The sequence below is a fragment of the Carcharodon carcharias genome, chromosome 27 (genome assembly GCF_017639515.1).
Source record: "Carcharodon carcharias isolate sCarCar2 chromosome 27, sCarCar2.pri, whole genome shotgun sequence".
Lineage (NCBI taxonomy): Eukaryota > Metazoa > Chordata > Chondrichthyes > Lamniformes > Lamnidae > Carcharodon > Carcharodon carcharias.
The window spans coordinates 5,967,840-5,993,203 of NC_054493.1; the positions used below are offsets into that span (position 1 = coordinate 5,967,840).

At 50.6% G+C, this 25,364-nt stretch overlaps 1 protein-coding gene across 2 annotated transcripts in view; it reads left to right on the plus strand.

The window, feature by feature from the left end:
* Nucleotides 1-25,364, plus strand: part of ipo4 (importin 4) — a 129,259-nt gene that overhangs the window by 9,540 nt on the left and 94,355 nt on the right. For both annotated transcript variants that reach the window (XM_041175964.1, XM_041175965.1), the window contains 7 exons: nt 710-889; nt 1,658-1,723; nt 3,244-3,345; nt 4,465-4,548; nt 5,722-5,883; nt 12,227-12,280; nt 18,362-18,471. In XM_041175964.1, coding sequence (XP_041031898.1) covers nt 710-889; nt 1,658-1,723; nt 3,244-3,345; nt 4,465-4,548; nt 5,722-5,883; nt 12,227-12,280; nt 18,362-18,471 — 758 coding nt within the window. The remainder of the gene's footprint in view (nt 1-709; nt 890-1,657; nt 1,724-3,243; nt 3,346-4,464; nt 4,549-5,721; nt 5,884-12,226; nt 12,281-18,361; nt 18,472-25,364) is intronic.

Sequence of the window (25,364 nt, forward strand, 5' to 3'; positions counted from 1 at the left end):
CAAGTGGCAGCCAGAAGCGCGCTCTGCTCTGCCTGTGTCCCTCCTCTCCCTCCGTCCCTCGGGTTTTCTCTTGGGACCTCTGCTCTCTCAGGGTAATGTAACACTCCTATTACAGTATTATAATTTAGATGGGCTGGGAGGAGTCCATGATTAATAGACCATTTGAAAAGGAGTGCTTCAACCAGAAACAGCTGAGAACCACTGACTCAGACGAGCGGACCGACCGCTGCGTAACCACGTTCACTGCTGATACAAAGCTAGGTGTGGAAGTCACCTGTGAGAAAGATGCAAAGTGACTGCGAAAGGATTTAAGCTGGTTAAATGGGTGGGCAAGAGTAAAATGTGGAGTTATCCACATCAGAAGGCAAAGTAGAAAGGCAGAATGTTTTTTTAAAATGGCGAGTGACCGGGAAATTCAGAGGGACTCGGGCGTCCTTTTACATGAATAACGGAAAGTTAACACGCTGGTGCAGCAAGCAATTAAAGCAATGGCATGTTGGGCTTAATTATATGACATGGGGTTTGGAGTACAAGTGTCAGGAAGTCTTGCTGTAATTATAAAAGGCTTTGCTGAGGCCACACCTGGAGTACCATGTACTGTCCTTACTGAAGGGAGGACATAGTTGCCTTCGAAGGATTACAATGAAGGGTCACTAGACTGATTCCTGGGGTGGATGATTATTCATTTTCTCTTTGGCCTGGGCTCCAGGTCGGGATGCTGCTGCTGAGCACCGTCGTGGACATCAGCACCGAGTCATTCAAGCGGCACTTCCGCGAACTGATGCGGCTCTTCCACCAGACCTTGGAGGACCACGACAACCCGCTGGTGGTCTTCTACACCATTCAGACACTGACGGCCGTGGTGTCGTACATGGGAACAGATGAAGTGGTAAGTGCCGCCTGGCCAATGGGAGCGCCGCAGCCTTCGAGCTGTTCTCGTCAAGCGCTACTTACATCCAACAAAAACTCACATCAGACATGGGAATTGCCAGGCGGAATAAAGCCCAGGGTCCATTCTTCGGCCTCCTCTCATCTTGTTAGTTACGATAATTGTAGAGATCGGACTCTTACCGATTAGTCTACAACAGACCCAGACGTGTGAGGTAACCTCAGAGGTGCGGAGCTTTGAGAACCAGAGGTCTAAAGTCACCCATTCCTCCCAACCACATAACAAGCAGTACACCTCGTACCTCAAGCTATTCATATACCCTGTTCACAGCATATTACTTTCCAAAAGCAACCTATCTCATTTTGCATTTCGAATAAATCAGTACTATCTGCTCCCGTTGTCTCCAAGGTGGCATGTTTCACAGATTTCATGGGAGCAATTTCAACTTGGGGTGGGAATTGGGGCTTGTAACCGAGGGGCGGTTTGGGGACTGTCAGGACCTGTCTATAATCAATTATCTCCACAAATTCTGTTCATTATCATTATCCCCACAGATCGTTTCCTGTCTATAGTCATGATCCCTACGCACTCCCCAGACTCTCCATAATCCATTATCTATGATGCTGTAGGTGGCAGAGAACTCATTCAGTGAGTGATGCTTCAGTGGCAATGGGGATTATTTCTTTTTTGAAGTCGCAGGATAGAACAGTCACCCTCCAGAGTCAGGAAAGTGTCGATGTGACAGTGCCTTTTCTCTTCTTTCGACAGAATATGATGCGTCCTATGATTCCAAAGCTGTTGATCGCGATCCAGACCCTCATTCAGCACAATCAGGTAAGCTGATCCTTTAAAAACGTATTTGTCCATGGCATGCGGGTTACTGTCCTTGAACCGAGTGGCTTGCTCGTCAACCACGTTGCTGTGGGTCTGGAGCCACCTGTAGGCCAGACTAGGTAAGGACAGCAAGTTTCCTTCCCTAAAGGGTATTAGTGACCGAGATGGGTTTTTACAACAATCAGCAATGGTTTCATGGTCATCATCAGACTTTTAATTCCAAATTTTTTGTTGGATTCAAATTCCACCATCTGCTGTGGTGGGATTCAAACCCAGGTCCCCAGAGCATTACCCTGGGCCTTTGGATTACTAACCCAGTGACAATGACACTGCGCCAAGTTCTCCATGAAGCCGAGCGACCCCCCGATAAAGGACTTGTCCTCCCTACCGGCTGCTGTTTTGCTGGCTTCCTGACAGCTCCTCTGAGGCAGCTTCCCTGAAGATATCATCAAAGCCCGGAACCTGCTGAAAGAAGGCGGAAATAACAATCCAGAACAGCGAGAGTGGAGAATACAAACTGATCTTAACTTCAGGAACCTTTTCTTATGGCCCGGGTACTTCCTTGGTCTCCCAGGTAGTGGTGACTGAAAGTTGCATGTGGATGACCTCCAAAGCCCCTGCCTGTATTACCCTGAGCTTCCAGTTTGGAGATGCATATCCCTGACACCCTTCCCCGCTGCACAGTGACTGAGCTCAGGCACTTGGTGGTACGGGAGGAGAACGCCGGGGTTGGGCAAGAGTCCTCGGCCTCTTACCCTTCATCCTGCAGCCTCATTATCCAGCTTTCTGAATGTGATTGCCAAGCGAGCTGGTACCTGGATCCCTTTGCATTTCTGTCCCCCAAGCCCATTGTAACTTTCCTGAATATCTGAATCATTTTGCAAGAAATGGAGAGCTTTGTTCTGGAAGAGTTTTTTTTTTATTGCCATGGTACTCAGTAGGATGGACATTATTATTCACTTTCACACATTGAGGAAGTGAGTCATTTGGTAGGTGCACAGAAATCTGTTCTTTGTGGGAACATGTGCTGCTTTTTTCTCTGGAATGGGGAAGGGTAAGCACAAACCAACAGTTTTAAAAATTCACTCTTGGGTTATCGCCATTGCTGGTGCTGGTGGTGGCAGCCAACTTGAATGTGATGACGTGCCAAGTGCTCATCCAGGAATTTTTTAAAGGATGTGAGGCTAACCCGCCTCCACCACCCTCCCAGGCAGCGCATTCCAGACCATCACCACCCTCTGGGTAAAAGCATTTTTCCTCTCATCCTCCCTCAAACCTCCTGCCCCTCCCCTTGAACTGATGCCCCCTTGTGACTGACCCTTCAACTAAGGGGAACGGCTGCTCCCTTTCCACCCTGTCCATGCCCCTCGTAATCTTGTACACCTCGATCAGGGTCGCCCCTCAGTCTTCTCTGCTCCAATGAAAACAACCCAAGTCTATCCAACCTCTCTTCATCACTTAAATGAAGTTTAGCAAGATTGTCTTACTGCTTCTTCTTTTCTCTCTCTGTCTCTCGACAGGATCAAGCCAGCGAGGCAATGGAAGTGTTCGATGAACTGATGGAAAGTGAAGTATCTATCATTGTGCCATACTTGTCGCAGATAGTCCACTTCTGCCTGGAGGTCAGTGCAGGAACCCTACTTTCATTCCACTGGCTGTGAATTTCTCTTCATGCCTTCACCCCTCCCCCTGACCCATTTTACTCCTTCCTATTTTGGGTTATCGTGAGACATGCTTCCACTGGTAGCAGCAGCTTCCAGTACTTCACCAGTCTGTTAATTTTTGAAATGTGAGCCTTCCTGGTGAGCATGGTTCAAATGTTGGACCCATATGCAGAATGAGGCATAGCTTTTAGCTTTGTGGGGAGTGCTTCACTTTGTATCTAACCCCGTGCTGCCCTACCCTGATGGCACAGTGTAGAGGGAGCTTTATATCATATTGTACTCGCCCTAGGAAGTTTGATGAGGACAGTGCAGAGGGAGCTTTACTCTGTATCTAACCCCGTGCTGTACCTGCCCTGGGAATGTTTGATGGGGACAGTGTAGAGGGAGCTTTACTCTGTATCTAACCCCGTGCTGTACCTGTCCTGGGAGAGTTTGATGGGGACAGTGTAGGGGGAGCTTTACTCTGTATCTAACCCCGTGCTGTACCTGTCCTGGGAGTGTTTGATGGGGATAGTGTAGAGGGAGATTTCCTGTGTATCTAACCCCATGCTGTACCTGTCCTGGGAGTGTTTGATGGGGACGGTGTAGAAGGAGCTTTACTCTGTATCTAAGCCCGTGCTGTACCTGTCCTGGGAGTGTTTGATGGGGACGGTGTAGAAGGAGCTTTACTCTGTATCTAACCCCGTGCTGTACCTGTCCTGGGAGTGTTTGATGGGGACGGTGTAGAAGGAGCTTTACTCTGTATCTAAGCCCGTGCTGTACCTGTCCTGGGAGTGTTTGAAAGGGACAGTGTAGAAGATCTATCTCTGTCACCACCGCCATCACTGTGCCTTCTGTGGTATTCTAGACCTGGGGGACCCCAGGTCTAGAATACCTTCCCTAAGCCTGTCTATCCCTCTGTCCTTTATGTGGCTCGGTGTCCATATTTTGCTGGTTTAAGTCCCTGTGACGTGCTTTGGACATATTGCCGTGTTATAGGTACTGTATAAATGTTTGTTATTGCTGACCTAATGGAGATCCTGAAGATGCTGTCTGTTCATATTTGCATCACCCCCCTCCGCCCCCCCCCCCCCGCAGATTGCAGCCAATGCGATCCTTGGAGACAATATCCGGGTGAAAGCCTTGTCATGTGTGAGCTTCCTGATCAAGCTGAAAGGAAAGGTGAGAGGAAATTTGATTGTTTAAAAATTACACTGGGAATTGGGATACCGTAGCCTGGAAATAGATCCTTTTGACCACTTCGATTTGGGGACAAACCCAGCCCCAGGCAGGAGGGACGCCGATATCTCCTCTCTGCTTTAGCTGAAGGGACTTAAGTGAAGTTTGTAGATGCCTTAAATCTGAGGTGTGACACCTGTGTTTCTCAGGCAAGCACCTGCAGAGGTACCGAATTACACAGGGTGCTGGGTGTGTGTCTCTCTCACTGGCTGCTTTGGTACTGTTGTCAGTGACAAGGAAGAAACTAAAAATAATAGTCACTTGGTAGCACAGACTCTGAGTTTTGTTGAAAAAAGGGCCATGTCGAAGTTTTTCACCTTGCACTCATCAGGACAGATTGGCAAGAACCTCAAAAGGAACAACAATTTATACTGCATGAGAAGAGTGCTGATTGGTCGAGGCACTACCATGGAGAATGCACCAGGGAACAAGTTAACTGCCAAGCTATTTTTTAAATTCAAACCTTTGGCATTCTTGTCGAAAAGCTTTGATTGCGTGCCTCTCTTTTTCAGCAATACTCAAACTAACAACGATCTGGAAATCCACGGCAGACGCAGCAGCACCTGCCGAGAGCAAGACGGTATGGTCCCAAAAAAAAAGAACTGATTTATCAAAATGATTTGCCTGAAGCACTTGTCAGCTTTCGCCTCTCGACAAGTAATGCTGCCCATCAAAACTGACCTGCCTGCCTGTTTGCAAAGTTTTCTGACAGCATGTTAACCTGAGTGATGCAGACAATCTGCACGGTCTGTTTATAGGACTTAGTGTCCCTCCTTGCTCTATAACCCCTTTCAACCATCTGAGATCTCTAATCCTTACCACCTCTGGCCTCTTCTACAATCCCCCCCACTGCCGGTGACGGACCATACCCTCTGCCATCTATGCCCTAATGTATGGAATTTCATCCCAAATCTCTCCACCTCTTTATGCATAAGATGGTGCTTAAGATAGTGCTTAAATCCTACCTCTTTGACCAGGCTTGTAGTTCATATAACACTCCTGTGAAGTGCCTTGGGGACATTTTATTGTGTTAAAAGTGCTGCATAAATGCAGCCTTTTTTGTTGTTCGCCAAGCGGCTCAGTTCTCAGCCCGTGGTTTTCCTCTTGTCCAAACAGGCCATCATGAAGCAGAAGCTGCTCCCCAGTATCCTGAATGTGCTGTACCCCATAATGTGTGCGCCCCCACCCGAGGGGGAAATGGATCCTGAGGACCTTGATCTGGAAGATGACATTGAGGACGAGGTGGAAGCTCAGACTCCAAAACACTTCTCTGCACAGGTACCTGGGTGGAAAGTGCAAAATTGGAGGTGGAAGGAAGAGCCTAAATGGGTCCGATGCTGAAGTGACTCTCTTCAGAGGCAGTCTGGTCTAACGCCGCACTGTCAGGGTGGATCAGTGCTGAGGGAGCACCTCATTGTCAGAGGGTCAGTGCTGAGGGAGCACCTCATTGTCAGAGGGTCAGTGCTGAGGGAGAGCCGCACTGTCGGAGGGTCAGTACTGGGGGAGTGCCGCACTGTCGGAGGGTCAGTGCTGAAGGAACGCCGCGCTGTCGGAGGGTCAGTGCTGAGGGAGCGCCGCACTGTCGGATGGTCAGTGCTGAGGGAGTGCCGCACTGTCGGAGGGTCAATGCTGAGGGACTGTCACGCTGTCGGAGGGTCAGTGCTGAGGGAGTGCCATACTGTTAAAGGGCCAGTACTGAGGGAGCGCTGCGCTGTCGGAGGGTCAGTACTGAGGGAGCGCCGCACTGTTGGAAGATCAGTGCTGAGGGACTTTCACGCTGTCGGAGGTTCAGTGCTGAGGGAGAGCCGCACTGTTGGAGGGTCAGTACTGAGGGAGAGCCGCACTGTCAGAGGGTCAGTGCTGAGAGAGAGCCGCACTGTCGGAGGGTCAGTGCTGAGGGAGTGCCATTCTGTCGGAGGGTCAGTGCTGAGGGAGCGCCGCATTGTCGGAGGATCAGTGCTGAGGGAGCGCCATGCTGTCGGAGGGTCAGTGCTGAAGGAACGTCACGCTCTCAGAGGGTCAGTGCTGAGGGGTCGCCACACTGTCAGAGGGTCAGTGTTGAGGGAGTGCTGCATTGTCGGACGGTCAGTGCTGAGGGAGCGCTGCACTGTCGGAGGGTCAGTCCTGAGGGAGCGCTGCAATGTTGGAGCGTCAGGCTTTTAGCAGGTACAAGGGAAGCAAATCAGCGGAGGTATTAGTGGAGTACAGAAAGTGCAGGGTGGAGTTTAAGAAAGCAAATAGGAGAGCAAAGAGGATATGAGAAAGCTCTGGCTGGTAAAAAGTAGGGAAAATCCCAAGATTTTCTATAAGTATATCAATGGGAAGAGGATAACCAGGGAAAGAGTAGGTTCCATAAGGGGGCAATATATGGGTGGAGCCAGATGACATCGCTAGAGTGTTGAATGAATACTCAACATCCATCTTCACCCAAGAGAATGAGGGTGAAGGTATCGAACTCGGGGAGAGAGACTGTGAGGTTCTTAAGCAAATTGATATAGGGAGTGACAGGGTACTGGAGGTGTTGGCAGGCTTAAAAGTGGACAAATCTCCAAGTCCGGTTGATTTGTGTCCCAGACCGCTGAGGGAGGCAAGGGAGGAGATCGCAGGGGCTCTGACCCAAATTTATAACTCTTCTTTGGCCACAGGGGAGGTGCCAGAGGACTGGAGAACAGCTAATGTGGTTCCGCTATTTAAGAAGGGTTGTAGAGATAAGCCAGGGAACTACAGGCCAGTGAGTCTCACGTCAGTGGTAGGGAAACTATTGGAGAAAATTCTGAAGGAGAGAATCTGTCTCCACTTGGAGAGGTGAGGTTTGATCAGGGATAGTCAGCCTGGCTTTGTCATAGGGAGGTCATGCCTAACAAATTTGATTGAATTTTTTGAGGAGGTGAACAGGTGTGTAGATGAGGGTAGTGCAGTTGATGTAGTTTATATGGATTTCGGTAAAGCCTTTGACAGAGTCCCACATGGGAAACTGATAAAGAAGGCAAATGCACATGGGATACAGGGTAATTTGATAAGGTGGATTCAAAATTGGCTTAGTTGTAGGGGACAGAGGGTGATGACAGAAGGATGCTTTAGTGACTGGAAGCCAGTGTCCAGTGGCGTACCACAGGGATCTGTGCTGGGTCCTCTATTATTTGTCATTTATATAAATGGCATAGATGATTATGTGGGGGGTAGGATTAGTAAGTTTGCGGATGACACAAAGATTGGCCAGGTGGTTAACAGTGAGGTTGTGTGTCTTGGGCTACAGGAAGATCTAGACGGGATGGTCAAATGGGCAGATAAGCGGCAGATGGAATTAAACCCTGAAAAGTGTGATGTGATACCCTTTGGAAGGAGAAATTTGACAAGGAAATATTCAATGAACGGCATGGCACTAGGATGTTCTGATGAACAAAGGGACCTCGGTGTGTGGGTCCATAGATCTCTGAAGGCAGAGGGGCATGTTAGTGGGGTGGTGTAAAAGGCATATGGGACACTTGCCTTTATCAATCGAGGCATAGATTACAAAAGTAGGGAGGTCATGTTGGAGTTGTATAGACCCTTGGTGAGGCCACAGTTGGAGTACTGTGTGCAGTTCTGGTCGCCACATTATAGGAAGGATGTGATTGCACTGGAGGGGGTGCAGAGGAGATTCACCAGGATGTTGCCTGGGGATGAAACATTTAAGTGATGAAGAGAGGTTTGAATAGACTTGGGTTGTTTTTGTTGGAGCAGAGAAGACTGAGGGGCGACCTGATCGAGGTGTACAAGATTGTGAGGGGCATGGACAGTGTGGATAGGGAGCAGCTGTTCCCCTTAGTTGAAGGGTCAGTCATGAGGGGACACAAGTTCAAGGTGAGGGCAGGAGGTTTAGGGGGGATGTGAGGAAAAACTTTTTTACCCAGAGGGTGGTGACAGTCTGGAATGCGGTGCCTGGGAGGGTGGTGGAGGCGGGTTGCCTCACATCCTTTAAAAAGTTCCTGGATGAGCACTTGGCACTTCATAACATTCAAGGCTATGGGCCAAGTGCTGTTAAATGGGATTAGGTACGTAGGTCAGCTGTTTCTTACATGTCGGTGCAGACCTAATGGGCCGAAGGGCCCCTTCTGCACTGTGTGATTCTGAGGGAGAGCTGTGCTGTCAGAGGGTCAGTACTGAGGGAGTGCCGCACTGTTGGAGGGTCAGTGCTGAGGGAGAGCCATACTGTCAGAGGGCCAGTACTGAGGGAGCGCTGCGCTGTTGGAGGGTCAGTGCTGAGGGAGAGCCACACTGTGGGAGGGTCAGTGCTGAGGGAGCGCCGCATTGTCGGAGGGTCAGTACTGAGGGAGTGCCGCACTGTCGGAGGGTCAGTACTGAGCGAGTGCCGCACTGTCGGAGGATCAGTGCTGAGGGAGTGCCACACTGTCGGAAGGTCAGTGTTGAGGGAGAGCCGCACTGTCGGAGGGTCAGTGTTGAGGGAGAGCCGCACTGTCGGAGGGTCAGTGCTGAGGGAGCGCCGCACTGTCGGAGGGTCAGTGCTGAGGGAGAGCCGCACTGTCGGAGGGTCAGTGCTGAGGGAGAGCCGCACTGTCGGATGGTCAGTGCTGAGGGAGAGCCACACTGTAGGATGGTCAGTACTGAGGGAGTGCCGCACTGTCGGAGGGTCAGTACTGAGGGAGCGCTGCGCTGTCGGAGGTTCAGTGCTGAGGGAGAGCTGCACTGTCGGAGGGTCAGTGCTGAGGGAGAGCCGTAATGTCAGAGGGTCAATGCTGAGGGAGAACCGCATTGTCGGAGGGTCAGTGCTGAGAGAGAACCACACTGTTGGAGGGTCAGTAGCGAGGGAGAGCCGCACTGTGGGAGGGTCAGTGCTGAGGGAGATCTGCACTGTCGGAGGGTCAGTGCTGAGGGAGAGCCGCACTGTCGGAGGGTCAGTGCTGAGGGAGAGCCGCACTGTCGGAGGGTGAGTGCTGAGGGAGAGCCGCACTGTAGGAGAGTCAGTGCTGAGGGAGAGCCGCACTGTGGGAGGGTCAGTGCTGAGGGAGAGCCGCACTGTCGGAGGGTCAGTACTGAGGGAGAGCCGCACTGTCGGAGGGTCAGTACTGAGGGAGAGCCGCACTGTCGGAGGGTCAGTACTGAGGGAGAGCCGCACTGTCGGAGGGTCAGTACTGAGGGAGAGCCGCACTGTCTGAGGGTCAGTGCTGAGGGAGAGCCGCACTGTCGGAGGGTCAGTCCTGAGGGAGAGCAGCACTGCCGGAGGGTCAGTGCTGAGGGAGAGCCGCACTGTCGGCGGGTCAGTGCTGAGGGAGAGCCGCACTGTCGGAGGGTCAGTGCTGAGGGAGAGCCGCACTGTCGGAGGGTCAGTGCTGAGGGAGATCTGCACTGTCGGAGGGTCAGTGCTGAGGGAGAGCCGCACTGTCGGAGGGTCAGTGCTGAGGGAGCGCCGCACTGTCGGAGGGTGAGTACTGAGGGAGAGCCGCACTGTCGGAGGGTCAGTACTGAGGGAGAGCCGCACTGTCTGAGGGTCAGTACTGAGGGAGAGCCGCACTGTCTGAGGGTCAGTGCTGAGGGAGAGCCGCACTGTCGGAGGGTCAGTGCTGAGGGAGAGCCGCACTGTCGGAGGGTCAGTGCTGAGGGAGAGCTGCACTGTCGGAGAGTCAGTGCTGAGGGAGAGCCGCACTGTCGGAGGGTGAGTACTGAGGGAGAGCCGCACTGTCGGAGGGTCAGTACTGAGGGAGAGCCGCACTGTCTGAGGGTCAGTACTGAGGGAGAGCCGCACTGTAGGATGGTCAGTACTGAGGGAGTGCCGCACTGTCTGAGGGTCAGTGCTGAGGGAGAGCCGCACTGTCGGAGGGTCAGTACTGAGGGAGAGCCGCACTGTCTGAGGGTCAGTACTGAGGGAGAGCCGCACTGTCTGAGGGTCAGTGCTGAGGGAGAGCCGCACTGTCGGAGGGTCAGTGCTGAGGGAGAGCCACACTGTAGGATGGTCAGTACTGAGGGAGAGCTGCACGGTCGGAGGGTCAGTACTGAGGGAGAGCCGCACTGTCGGAGGGTCAGTGCTGAGGGAGAGCCACACTGTAGGATGGTCAGTACTGAGGGAGAGCCGCACTGTCTGAGGGTCAGTGCTGAGGGAGAGCCGCACTGTCGGAGGGTCAGTGCTGAGGGAGAGCCGCACTGTCTGAGGGTCAGTACTGAGGGAGAGCCGCACTGTCTGAGGGTCAGTGCTGAGGGAGAGCCGCACTGTCGGAGGGTCAGTGCTGAGGGAGAGCCACACTGTAGGATGGTCAGTACTGAGGGAGAGCTGCACGGTCGGAGGGTCAGTGCTGAGGGAGAGCTTCACTGTCGGAGGGTCAGTGCTGAGGGAGAGCCGCACTGTCGGAGGGTCAGTACTGAGGGAGAGCTGCACTGTCGGAGGGTCAGTGCTGAGGGAGAGCCGCACTGTCGGAGGGTCAGTACTGAGGGAGAGCTGCACTGTCGGAGGGTCAGTGCTGAGGGAGAGCCGCACTGTCGGAGGGTCAGTACTGAGGGAGAGCCGCACTGTCGGAGGGTCAGTGCTGAGGGAGAGCCACACTGTAGGATGGTCAGTACTGAGGGAGAGCCGCACTGTCTGAGGGTCAGTGCTGAGGGAGAGCCGCACTGTCAGAGGATCAGTGATGAGGGAGAGCCGCACTGTCGGAGGGTCAGTGCTGAGGGAGAGCCACACTGTAGGATGGTCAGTGCTGAGGGAGAGCCGCACTGTCGGTGGGTCAGTACTGAAGGAGAGCCGCACTGTCGGAGAGTCAGTACTGAGGGAGAGCCGCACTGTCAGAGGGTCCGTGTTGAAGGAGAGCCGCACTGTCTGAGGGTCAGTGCTGAGGGAGAGCCGCACTGTCGGAGGATCAGTGCTGAGGGAGAGCCGCACTGTCGGAGGGTCAGTGCTGAGGGAGAGCCGCACTGTCGGAGGGTCAGTGCTGAGGGAGAGCCGCACTGTCGGAGGGTCAGTGCTGAGGGAGAGCCACACTGTAGGATGGTCAGTACTGAGGGAGAGCTGCACGGTCGGAGGGTCAGTACTGAGGGAGAGCTGCACTGTCGGAGGGTCAGCGCTGAGGGAGGAGCCGCACTGTCGGAGGGTCAGTGCTGAGGGAGAGCCACACTGTAGGATGGTCAGTACTGAGGGAGAGCCGCACTGTCTGAGGGTCAGTGCTGAGGGAGAGCCGCACTGTCGGAGGATCAGTGATGAGGGAGAGCCGAGCTCCCACACAGACACACCCATCTGCTTCTCCTGTTTTCAAAACGTGATTAGTGTTGGTCACCTGAATAAATACGACAGATGAAACTGTTGGTTAACATTGCATTGAGTGATCATTTCCAAATCACAGCATTGGGAAACCATTGTGGCCTGAGTAGAATGATCTCAGCCGCCTTACATTGTGGTTCTGAAATGTTGTCTTTGCAGAGGATCGTTGGAATTGTGCCTGTGGCTGGTGTTTAAAAAGGACCGCTGCATTTCTGTGTGTTGCCTCTGAATGTGGTCGTCCTTAACCACAATCCTGACGTAATGGAAACATCTCAACTCCTAAAATTCTGAGGGAGTGAGCCCTTGCGAACTGTATTAGCTTGCATGGTGGCTGTAAATTTGGCAGCAGTCTGAACCATCTGTCTGTCTCCTCTCTCTTAGGTGATCGACATGCTGGCTCTCCATTTGCCTCCAGAGAAACTTTTTTCCCAGTTGGTGAGTTGAAATCTGGCGGTTATGAGTGGCCGGGGGGGTGGGAGGCTGCTGCTTGGGTCGAACGTCCTGCGTGGGAGGCAGGTGGTGGCACAGAGTTGCTCAGAGATCAAAAGTTAGGAACGATTGGGTAGGGGTCAGAGTCAGCAAAGAGAAGATGCCCCAGGGATGAGGATGTCAGGGGGCTGATGTGTGCCCGGGAGGGAACGGGGAGATACATAAAGCAAGCGAGAAGTTGCCAACATAGGCCAAAGGCTGTGGCGGGGGTTTTAAGGATGAGTTTAAATACAATACAATGGGTAACGGGAAGCTAGTGTTGGTGAGCAAGGATCAGGGGTGATGCCCGATGAGGTTCAGTGTGGGATACCAGCTGGGGCAGGATGTTTTGAACAGGCGTGAGTTTGTAGGGAATTAGAAAGAATTGAGTTTGATGATAAGGCTTCAACAAGAGTCAAGCTGAGGTCCGGGTGGAGGTGAGCAATGTCGCAGTCTACGTGATGTAGGATGTAGGGTTTGAAGCTCACCTCTGGGTCAGACAGGACACCAAGTGAAATCTGAGCAAGCTCCTGGGTCAGGGCCGTTCCCTTCCTCGTGGGGGCTGGAAGCAGTATCTTCAGTCTTCCTGATGTTCAGTTTCCGATGTTGCAACTTAGCCAAGCAGTCAGATAGCGCAGAGATGGATGCTGAGAGGTGATGGAGAGTGGTGGGGGGGGGGGGGAGGGGGGGAGCTATCATTAGTGTACACGTAGGGCGGAATTTTCCGTGCCCGCTGGTGGCAAGCGTGAGCGGACAATGGTGGCGCGATCGGTTTCACGACGGCGGGAAGGCAGGTCGCGATTGTCCGCTCAGCCCGCCTCCGATGGGCCAGGTTCCCTGCCATTGGTCGTCGGGAGCCACCTTGTAATACATCAGCAAATCATTATCAGGTCATCCCACTGTCCGTCCACGTCAGCGGGAAAGCGCGGAGATGTGGTTCACAACAGCAGAGATGCGAAGTGCTCTTTGGGTGAACTGGAGGTGAGTGCACAGTAAAGTTCTGCAGAGGTCGCCTGTTGCTTTGTAGGGTGGGGGTCGGGATTAAGTGCCATCCTGCCTGACTGGTGGCGGGGTGAGGGGGGGACTCACGGGGCAAGAACAGCCCTGCCTCTGAGGTGACTTTTGAGGGTGACGGGGAGTGGGTTTCCCACAGGCGCAGGGTGCGAGTGACTGCACTCACGTGGCGCGCAGATCTCAGGTGGACTACATCAACCGCAAGGGCTTCAATTCACTGAACGTGCAGCTGGTGTGCGACCACCAGAAGTGCATCCTGCAGGTGTGCGCACGGTTTCCAGGGAGCGTGCATGATGCCTGCATCTTCAGTCAGTCATGGATCCCTGATGTCTTCCAGGGTCCACTGTGGCTGCAGGAATGGCTCCTCGCGGACAGGGGCTACCTGCAGAGGCCATGGCTGATGACGCCCGGGCGGCAGCTTCGGACTGCAGCAGAGCGAAGGTATAACGAGACTCGTGCTGCAGCTCGCAGCTTGGTGGAGCAGACCATCAGGATGCTGAAGATGAGGTTCCGGTGCCGGGACCAGCCTGGTAGAGCCTTGCAATACAGTCCGCAGACGGTGTCGGGCATCGCCGTCGTCTGCTGCACCCTTGACAACAGGGAGACGAGCTGGCTGGGAAGGAGTTGGAGGAGCCGCACTTCTCCTCTGATGAAGAGACTGCCGACGGGAATGTGGCTGAGGAGGTCCTCGGTGCTGAGGGCGACAGGGATGAGACCCTCGCACTAGCTAGACAAGGCAGGCACGCTCAGGAGGCCCTCGGAGCTGCTAGAATCGGGGAAGATGATGACGACATGCAGTGAGGTGACCCCATAGTTCCTCACCTCGCATTTGTGAACGTTTGACTCCAGTCTGGCTTATGGCTGCATGATCACCCTCTGTGAGTTTGCTCCTGTCATGGAGACATGGTGGAGGCCCGAATAGTCGCTCAGTTGCAAGAGGATGATGACGACACACAGTGAGGAGACTCCACAAATCTTCACACAGCCTCTGAGAATGTCTGACTCCTGTCTGCCCAGGCGCAGCTCACTTGCTCTCCGCGATCAGGGTCACAGAGACGCAGCCATGAAACTTTAGAAGTTCTGATGCTTTGTCCGCCTTCAGCACCTGAGCCCTTCAGGAGCTGGAGCATAGCATCAGTGGTCACAAATGCTGAAGAGATGGGGGCCAGCCCCTCCATAAAGGTGCTGAGAGCACACCCAGAGAGCGAGAGAAATCTGGAGCCTGCCCACTACATTCTGGCAGCAATGACCAGCACCACCAAGGTGCAGGCAGCAGTAATGTCTCCAGGGAGTGTGAGGCCGGACCATCACTGTGGTCTGAAGGCTGCACAGGGGAGAGGCCCTGGACTGAGATGACTCCCTTTATCTTGTGCAGAAAGGTTTCACATCTGAGTGACAAGAACACTGCTCATCAGAACAAGGAGCCAAAGGCAGGGAGACATTCTTGAGAGTTTATTGACCATAGTGAACAGTATGTACAAGGGATTAACAGCTGTGCCTTGGCTGTACAACTAATTTAGTTTAATGGTTTGACTCCCAAAAGAGTTAATTCTCCTTAACTGTCCTAACCCTGTCTTGGTGCTCACCGGAAGTGGATCCAGCCCGGAGGTGGAGGCAGCCTGCTGACCGCGACGCCCTGTCCTTGATGACTTTGGCAGGCGTCCCCTGGAGGGCTGAGACTTGGCGGGCCCCGGCCTGCTTTCCGGGCCCTGCTGTGTGGCAGTGGCACCCTCCTTGTCCTGTGGAGTGAGAGCTGCTGAGGTCACAGGAAGAGCGGAGTCGGATGGGCTGGACACAACTGGAGTCACATGGATGGATGGGTCGGATGGATGGATGGGCCGGGAGTGTGTACCTGTGGATCCTCCTCTCTGTGGGTGCCCGGGGGCCCCAGGCTGACTCCTTGAGGAGCAGGGGTGGCTGGAGTGAGATCGAGCTGCTGGCACCCCTCTCGCATACACACTGTTGCAGGCCAGCTATGGCATCAGCGGTGGAGTTGAGCCCGCACAGCAGTGCAGGAGCAAAGTCCTGGACCAAAGTCTCCGTGGCGACCTCCATATTACCTCAGTGTTGACCTCAGTGCATTGTCATGCCAGCACTATCACCTCAGACTGAAGGCGGACGCACTCCTCCATCGTGTCTTGCAATCTGAGGAGTGCAGCGGACATCCCTTCCTGATGTTCCCAAGCTCGCCATTGCAGCTCCAGCGACTGTGACATGACTGAGTCCAGAGGCTTGTCATCCGACTTGGACTTGGCAACGCTCTGGCTTCCAGCCAGAGTTCCCCCCAGTGCTGGAGACCTGGGAAGTCCCTGCTGTCATTTGCTGTGGATCAGGCAGTGCGATGTGCTCAGCTGATTATGATCCCGGGGCTACTCTAAAGCTAGGTCCCACCGAGGTGTGTGTCTCTGCATTGGTGGAGAGTATGGGTGAGCACTATGACGGGACTTCAGGGAGGATGCCTCCATGTTCCTCTTCAGAGGTTTCCTCGGGGCTTGATTGGAGGCCCTGGGTCATGGACTCTGTTGGCTGGTTGGCGTATGTGCCTGCAAAAGCAAGGGGAGATAATTAGTGCATGGCAGTAGCCTGTAAAAGAGGACACATCACTCACAGCATGGTTGTCGGATAGATGTTGCACTGCTGGATCCAGGCCAGATAACAAGTATGTCTGGCCTGTGTGGGTGTTGAGTGGTCCCGTGGACGAGAAGAGGACAATGATGGTGAGTGTGAGAGTGAGCTGCGATGTTCCTTGAACCGGCATTGAGTGCAGGCCCTGTGGATGTGCGATGGGTTTGTGAATGTGTGAGTTGAGTGATGAGAAGAGTGACTTACCCTAGCGGAACGGAGGAGATCATTCATCCTCATTTGGCATTGGGTGGCTCCCCTCTTTTGCAGGGCGTTGGCACTGACCACTGCTGCCCCCGCCTCCCAAGCCAGGTTAGTGCTGCTGCTGCCCACCCTGTGGCCAGAGCAGGGGTAGAGGACAGCGTGGCGGGCCTCCATGACATCCAAAGGTCACTCGGGATACGCGTTGCTGAGCCTGGGACCTGCAGTCTTCAGTTTCAGGGCCATGTCTTCCGCACAGCAGTGGTGAGCTGGAAAAACTGAGATAAGGCCATAAAACTTAGGAGCAGAAGTGGGCCATTTGACCCATGGAGTCTGCTCCGCCATTCATTGAGATCATGGCTGATCTGATAATCCTCAATTACACTTTCCTGCCTTTTCCCCATAACCCTTGATTCCCTTACTGATTAAAAATCTATCTTAGCCTTGAATATACTCAATGACCCAGCCTCTACAGCCCTCTGCAGTAAAGAATTCCACAGATTGACTACCCTCTGAGATAAGAAATTCCTCCTCATCTCTGTTTTAAGTGGGTGCCCCCTTACTCTGAGATTATACCCTCTGGTCCTAGACTCTCCCACAAGGGGAAACAACCTCTCAGCATCTACCCCGTCAAGTTCCCTAAGAATCTTATATGTTTCAATAAGGTCGCCTCTCATTCTTCTAAACTCCAATGAGTACAGGCTCAACCTACTCAACCTCTCCTCTTAAGAAAATCCCTCCATCCCTGGGATCAACATAGTGAACCTTCTCTGGACTGTCTCCAGTGCCAATCTATCTTTCTTTGGATAAGGGAACCAAAATTGTTCACGGTGTTCTAGGTGTGGTCTAACTAGTGCCTTGTACAGTTTTAGAAAGACTTCCCCTTTTCTACATTTCCCTTTGAAATAAAGGCCAACATTCCATTTGCCTTCCCTATTACCTGCTGAACTTGTACACTTGCTTTTTGGAATTCATGCACGAGGATCCCCAAATCCCCCTGTGTAGCCGCCTTCTGCAGTCTTTCTCCACTTAAATAACATTCAGCTCCTCTATTCTTCCTGACAAAGGGCATAACCTCACATTTTCCCACATTATATTCCACCTGCCACGTTTTTGCCCACTAACTTAACCTGTCCATATCCCTCTGTAGACTCTTGTGTCATTCTCACCATTTGCCTTCGCACTGATTTTTGTGTCATCTGCAAACTTGGCGATTAGTACATTCACTTCCCTCACCCAAGTCATTAATTATACATGGTAAATTACTGTGGCCCCAGCGCTGATCCCTGTGGCACTCCACTAGTTACAGGTTGTCGTGCTGAAAATGCCCCACGTATCCCAACTCGCTGTCTTCTGTTAGTTCACCAATCCTCTATCCACGTTGATATACTACCCCCAACACCATGGGCTCTTATTAAGCAGCTTTATGTGCGGTACCTTATTGAATGCCTTTTGGAAATCCAAATATATTACAGATGTGTGCTTGTGGCTGGACTTTAAACATGGCACTGGTGTGATATAGCGGCGGGGTGATAGCAGGCGAGTGAATGAGAGGCCACCCACCACGGAAACGGTGTGTTTCCTGGGAGTGCGTGAGGCAGGTTCGGGACGATATGACGTGAAAATTTGGGAAAATTCCGCCCATGGAAACGGATTGAGGTCAAAAAGGCAGAATGTAGATCAAGGAAGGTATCCAAGGAAGTTCAGTGGGGGTATCTGGCAATGACTGTGGGGCTGGAAGGGAAGCCAATGTTGATATGTGTAGAGTGGTATCCGGAGATAACAGTGCGGGGTTGGAAGGGAAGCCAGTGGACTAGTATTGGCTGTGTGCGGAAAACTAAGAATGAAATTACAGGAGGGCGGGGCCACAGAGCTGGACAGCGGAGAAGAGGCAATAGAAATCGACGCTGCAACTTCCCCTTATCAAGTAAGGTCAAAAAGAGAAATACTCAAATCATGTTTGTGACTTTGGGCAAGGGCCCCATTGTGGCAATCCCTGGGTGAGATACCACAGGGCTGATGGCATCAGTCTAATTGAGCATTATCTGATGAGGTCTGGCACAAAGCAAGAAGGCCCAATATTTCCATAGAGGGGAGGTGTAATTTCAGGCTGAAATTTGCAGGAAAGTAAATAGGCTCTGCTGTAATAACACTGTCCCCAGTGCCAGTCACTGTTGGCCTGATCTGATTCTCTGTGTTTTTCTCCGATAGACCCCACTAATGGAGCCAGCGCTGAGGAGTGACAACCCATATGAAAGAAAGGCAGGCCTGATGAGTATGGCTGTGCTGGCAGAGGGTTGTGCAGACCACATTCGCCAAAAGTGAGTATGACCAACTTTAGAAAGGTGCAGTGTTCACAACATGAACTATCAGTAGTCTCCCAAAAGGGTCACTAGACAGCAGTGTAAACACCTGTCAGTACGCATTGTAATAGGGATACAGACTGCAGTGAAAACACCTATCAGTACGCACTGTAATAGGGATAAAGACTGCAGTGTAAACACCCATCAGTACGCACTGTAATAGGGATACAGACTGCAGTGTAAACACCCGTCAGTATGTATTGCAATAGACTGTACAGACTGCAGTGTAAACACCCATCAGTACGCACTGTGATAAGGATATAGACTGCAGTGTAATCAAACGTCAGTTTGCACTGTAATAGGGATGCAGACTGCAGTGTAATCACCCGTCAGTACAGACTGTAATAGACTGTACAGACTGCAGTGTAAACACCCATCAGTACGCGCTGTAATAGGCATATAGACTGCAGTGTAAACCCTCGTCAGTACTCACTGTAATAGAGATACGGACTGCAGTGTGAACAGCAGTCAGTACACACGGTAATAGGGATACAGACTGCAGCGTAAACACCCGTCAGTAAGTACTGTAATAGACTGTACAGACTGCAGTGTAAACAGCCGTCAGTACACAGTGTAATAGGGATACAGACTGCAGTGTAAACACCCATCGGTTCGCACTGTAATAGGGATACAGACTGCAGTGTAAATACCCGTCAGTACGCACGGCAATAGGGATACAGACTGCAGTGTAAACACCCGTCAGTACACACGGCAATAGGGATACAGACTGCAGTATAAACACCCGTCGGTATGTACTGTAATAGACTGTACAGACTGCCGTGTAAACAGCCGTCAGTATGTACTGTAATAGACTGTACAGACTGCAGTGTAAACACCCGTCAGTACGCACTGTAATAGGGATACAGACTGCGGTGTAAACCCTCGTCAGTACTCACTGTAATAGAGATACGTACTGCAGTGTAAACAGCAGTCAGTACACACGGTAATAGGGATACAGACTGCAGTGTAAACACCCGTCAGTAAGTACTGTAATAGACTGCACAGACTGCAGTGTAAACACCCGTCAGTATGTACTGTAATAGACTGTACAGACTGCAGTGTAAACAGCCGTCAGTACACAGTGTAATAGGGATACAGACTGGAGTGTAAACACCCATCGGTTGGCACTGTAATAGGGATACAGTCAGCAGTGTAAACATCCGTCAGTATGTACTGTAATAGAATGTACAGACTGCAGTTTACACAATCGTCAGTATGCACTGTAATATGGATACAGACTGCAGTGTAAACACCCATCGGTACGCACTGTAATAGGGATACAGACTGCGGTGTAAACACCCGTCAGTATGCACTGTAATATGGATACAGACTGCAGTGTAAACACCCGTCACTATGCACTGTAATAGGGATATAGACTGCAGTGTAAACACCCGTCAGTACACACTGTAGTAGACATACGGACTGCAGTGTAAACACCCATCAGTATGTACTGTAATAGAATGTACAGACTGCAGTGTAAACGCCCGTCAGTACACACTAATAGCGATACAGACTGCAGTGTAAACACCCATCAGTATGTACTGTAATAGACTGTACAGACTGCAGTGTAAACAGCCGTCAGTACACAGTGTAATAGGGATAGAGACTGCAGTGTAAACACCCGTCGGTTGGCACTGTAATAGGGATACAGTCAGCAGTGTAAACATCCGTCAGTATGTACTGTAATAGAATGTACAGACTGCAGTTTACACAATCATCAGTATGCACTGTAATATGGATACAGACTGCAGTGTAAACACCCATCGGTACGCACTGTAATAGGGATACAGACTGCCGTGTAAACACCCGTCAGTATGCACTGTAATAGGGATATAGACTGCAGTGTAAACACCCGTCAGTATGTACTGTAATAGAATGTACAGACTGCAGTGTAAACACCCGTCAGTATGCACTGTAGTAAGGATATAGACTGCAGTGTATACACCTGTCAGTACACACTGTAATAGGGATACAGATTGCAGTGTAATCACCCATCGGTACGCACTGTAATAGGGATACAGACTGCGGTGTAAACAACCGTCACTATGCACTGTAATAGGGATATAGACTGCAGAGTAAACACCCGTCAGTACACACTGTAATAGAGATACAGACTGCAGTGTAAACACCTGTCATTATGTACTGTAATAGACTGTACAGACTGCAGTGTAAACAGCCGTCAGTACACAGTGTAATAAGGATACAGACTGCAGTGTAAACACCCGTCGGTATGTACTGTAATAGACTGTACAGACTGCGGTGTAAACACCCGTCAGTATGTACTGTAATAGACTGCACAGACTGCAGTGTAAACACCCGTCAGTACGCACGGCAATAGGGATACAAACTGCAGTGTTAACACCCGTCGGTTGGCACTGTAATAGGGATACAGTCAGCAGTGTAAACATCCGTCAGTATGTACTGTAATAGAATGTACAGACTGCAGTTTACACAACCGTCAGTACGCACTGTAATAGGGATACAGACTGCGGTGTAAATACCCGTCAGTATGCACTGTAATATGGATACAGACTGCAGTGTAAACACCCGTCACTATGCACTGTAATAGGGATATAGACTGCAGTGTAAACACCCGTCAGTACACACTGTAGTAGAGATACAGACTGCAGTGTAAACACCCACCAGTACACACTGTAATAAGGATATAGACTGCACTGTAAAAACCCGTCAGTACTCACTGTAATAGGGATAAAGCCTGCGGTGTAAACACCCGTCATTATGCACTGTAATAGGGATACAGACTGCAGTGTAAACACCCGTCAGTGCGCACTGTGATAGGCATACAGACTGCAGTGTAAGCGCCCGTCAGTATGTACTGTAATGGACTGTACGGACTGCAGTGTAAACACCCGTCAGTACACACTGTAATAGGGATACAGACTGCAGTGTAAACACCCTTCAGTATGCACTGTAATATGGGTACAGACTGCAGTGTAAACACCCGTCACTATGCACTGTAATAGGGATATAGACTGCAGTGTAAACACCCGTCAGTGCACACTGTAATAGAGATACAGACTGCAGTGTAAACACCCATCAGTATGTACTGTAATAGAATGTACAGACTGCAGTGTAAACGCCCGTCAGTACACACTGTAATAGCGATACAGACTGCAGTGCAAACACCCGTCAGTATGTACTGTAATAGACTGTACAGACTGCAGTGTAAACAGCCGTCAGTACAGTGTAATAGGGATACAGACTGCAGTGTAAACACCAGTCGGTATGTACTGTAATAGACTGTACAGACAGCCGTGTAAACATCCGTCAGTATGTACTGTAATAGACTGCACAGTCTGCAGTGTAAACACCCGTCAGTACGCACGGCAATAGGGATACAGACTGCAGTGTTAACACCCGTCGGTTGGCACTGTAATAGGGATACAGTCAGCAGTGTAAACATCCGTCAATATGTACTGTAATAGAATGTACAGACTGCAGTTTACACAATCGTCAGTATGCACTGTAATATGGATACAGACTGCAGTGTAAACACCCATCAGTACGCACTGTAATAGGGATACAGACTGCGGTGTAAACACCCGTCAGTATGCACTGTAATAGGGATACAGACTGCAGTGTAAACACCCGTCACTATGCACTGTAATAGAGATATAGACTGCAGTGTAAACACCCGTCAGTACACACTGTAATAGGGATACAGACTGCAGTGTAAACACCCACCAGTACACACTGTAATAAGGATATATGACTGCACTGTAAACACCCGTCAGTACTCACTGTAATAGGGATAAAGCCTGCAGTGCAAACACTCGTCAGTATGCACTGTAATAGGGATACAGACTGCAGTGTAAACACCCGTCAGTGCGCACTGTGATAGGCATACAGATTGCAGTGTAAGCGCCCGTCAGTATGTACTGTAATGGACTGTACGGACTGCAGTGTAAACACCCGTCAGTACACACTGTAATAGGGATACAGATTGCAGTGTAAACACCCGTCAGTATGTACCGCAATAGACTGTACAGACTGCAGTGTAAACACCCGTCAGTACGCACTCTAATAGGGATAGAGACTGCAGTGTAAACACTCGTCGGTTCGCACTGTAATAGGGATACAGACTGCAGTGTAAACACCCGTCAGTATGCAATGTAATAGGGATACAGACTGCAGTGTAAACACCCATCAGTATGCACTGTAATATGGATACAGACTGCACTGTAAACACCCGTCAGTATGCACTGTAATATGGATACAGACTGCAGTGTAAACACCCGTCAGTATGCACTATAGTAAGGATATAGACTGCAGTGTAAACACCCGTCATTACGCACTGTGATAGGGATACAGTCTGCAGTGTAAACACCCATCAGTGTGCACTGTAATATGGATACAGACTGCACTGTAAACACCCGTCAGTGTGCACTGTGATAGGGATACAGTCTGCAGTGTAAACACCCATCAGTATGCACTGTAATATGGATACAGACTGCAGTGTAAACACCCGTCAGTATGCACTGTAATATGGATACAGACTGCAGTGTAAACACCCGTCAGTATGCACTATAGTAAGGATATAGACTGCAGTGTAAACACCCATCAGCACGCACGGCAATAGGGGTACAGACTGTGGAGTAAACACCTGTCAGTATGCAATGTAGTAAGGATACAGACTGCAGTGCCAACACCCGTCAGTATGTTCTGTAATTGGCTGGACAGACTGCAGTGTAAACACCCGTCAGTATGCACTGTAATAGGGATACAGACTGCAGTGTAAACACCCGTCAGTATGCACTGTAATAGGGATACAGACTGCAGTGCAAACGTCCGTCAGTATGCACTGTAATAGGGATAAAGACTGCAGTGTAAACACCCGTCAGTACGCACTGTGATAGGAGTACAGACTGCAGTGTAAGCACCCGTCAGTATGTACTGTAATAGACTGTACAGACTGCAGTGTAAACACCCGTCAGTACACACTGTAATAGGGATACAGACTGCAGTGTAAACACCCGTCAGTTGGCACTCTAATAGGGATAGAGACTACAGTGTAAACACTCGTTGGTTCGCACTGTAATAGGGATACAGACTGCAGTGTAATCAACCGTCAGTACGCACTGTATTAAGGATACAGACTGCAGTGCAAACAACCGTCAGTATGTACTGTAATAGGCTATACAGACTGCAGTGTAAACACCCGTCAGTACACACTGTAATAGGGATACAGACTGCAGTGTACACACCCGTCAGTATGTACCGCAATAGACTGTACAGACTGCAGTGTAAACACCCGTCAGTAGGCACTCTAATAGGGATAGAGACTGCAGTGTAAACACTCGTCGGTTCGCACTGTAATAGGGATGCAGACTGCAGTGTAAACACCCGTCAGTATGCAATGTAATAGGGATACAGACTGCAGTGTAAACACCCATCAGTATGCACTGTAATATGGATAGAGACTGCACTGTAAACGCCCGTCAGTATGCACTGTAATATGGATACAGACTGCAGTGTAAACACCCGTCAGTATGCACTATAGTAAGGATATAGACTGCAGTGTAAACACCCGTCATTACGCACTGTGCAGGGATACAGTCTGCAGTGTAAACACCCATCAGTATGCACTGTAATATGGATACAGACTGCACTGTAAACACCCGTCAGTATGCACTGTAATAGGGATACAGTCTGCAGTGTAAACACCCATCAGTATGCACTGTAATATGGATACAGACTGCAGTGTAAACACCCGTCAGTATGCACTGTAATATGGATACAGACTGCAGTGTAAACACCCGTCAGTATGCACTATAGTAAGGATATAGACTGCAGTGTAAACACCCATCAGCACGCACGGCAATAGGGGTACAGACTGTGGAGTAAACACCTGTCAGTATGCAATGTAGTAAGGATACAGACTGCAGTGCAAACACCCGTCAGTATGTTCTGTAATTGGCTGGACAGACTGCAGTGTAAACACCCGTCAGTATGCACTGTAATAGGGATACAGAGTGCAGTGTAAACACACGTCAGTATGCACTGTAATAGGGATACAGACTGCAGTGTAAACATCCGTCAGTATGCACTGTAATAGGGATAAAGACTGCAGTGTAAACACCCGTCAGTACGCACTGTGATAGGAGTACAGACTGCAGTGTAAGCACCCGTCAGTATGTACTGTAATAGACTGTACAGACTGCAGTGTAAACACCCGTCAGTACACACTGTAATAGTGATACAGACTGCAGTGTAAACACCCGTCAGTAGGCACTCTAATAGGGATAGAGACTGCAGTGTAAACACTCGTTGGTTCGCACTGTAATAGGGATACAGACTGCAGTGTAATCAACCGTCAGTACGCACTGTATTAAGGATACAGACTGCAGTGCAAACAACCGTCAGTATGTACTGTAATAGGCTGTACAGACTGCAGTGTAAACACCCGTCAGTACACACTGTAATAGGGATACAGACTGCAGTGTAAACACCCGTCAGTGTGTACCGCAATAGACTGTACAGACTGCAGTGTAAACACCCTTCAGTAGGCACTCTAATAGGGATAGAGACTGCAGTGTAAACACTCGTCGGTTCGCACTGTAATAGGGATACAGACTGCAGTGTAAACACCCGTCAGTATGCAATGTAATAGGGATACAGACTGCAGTGTAAACACCCATCAGTATGCACTGTAATATGGATACAGACTGCACTGTAAACACCCGTCAGTATGCACTGTAATATGGATACAGACTGCAGTGTAAACACCCGTCAGTATGCACTATAGTAAGGATATAGACTGCAGTGTAAACACCCGTCATTACGCACTGTGATAGGGATACAGTCTGCAGTGTAAACACCCATCAGTATGC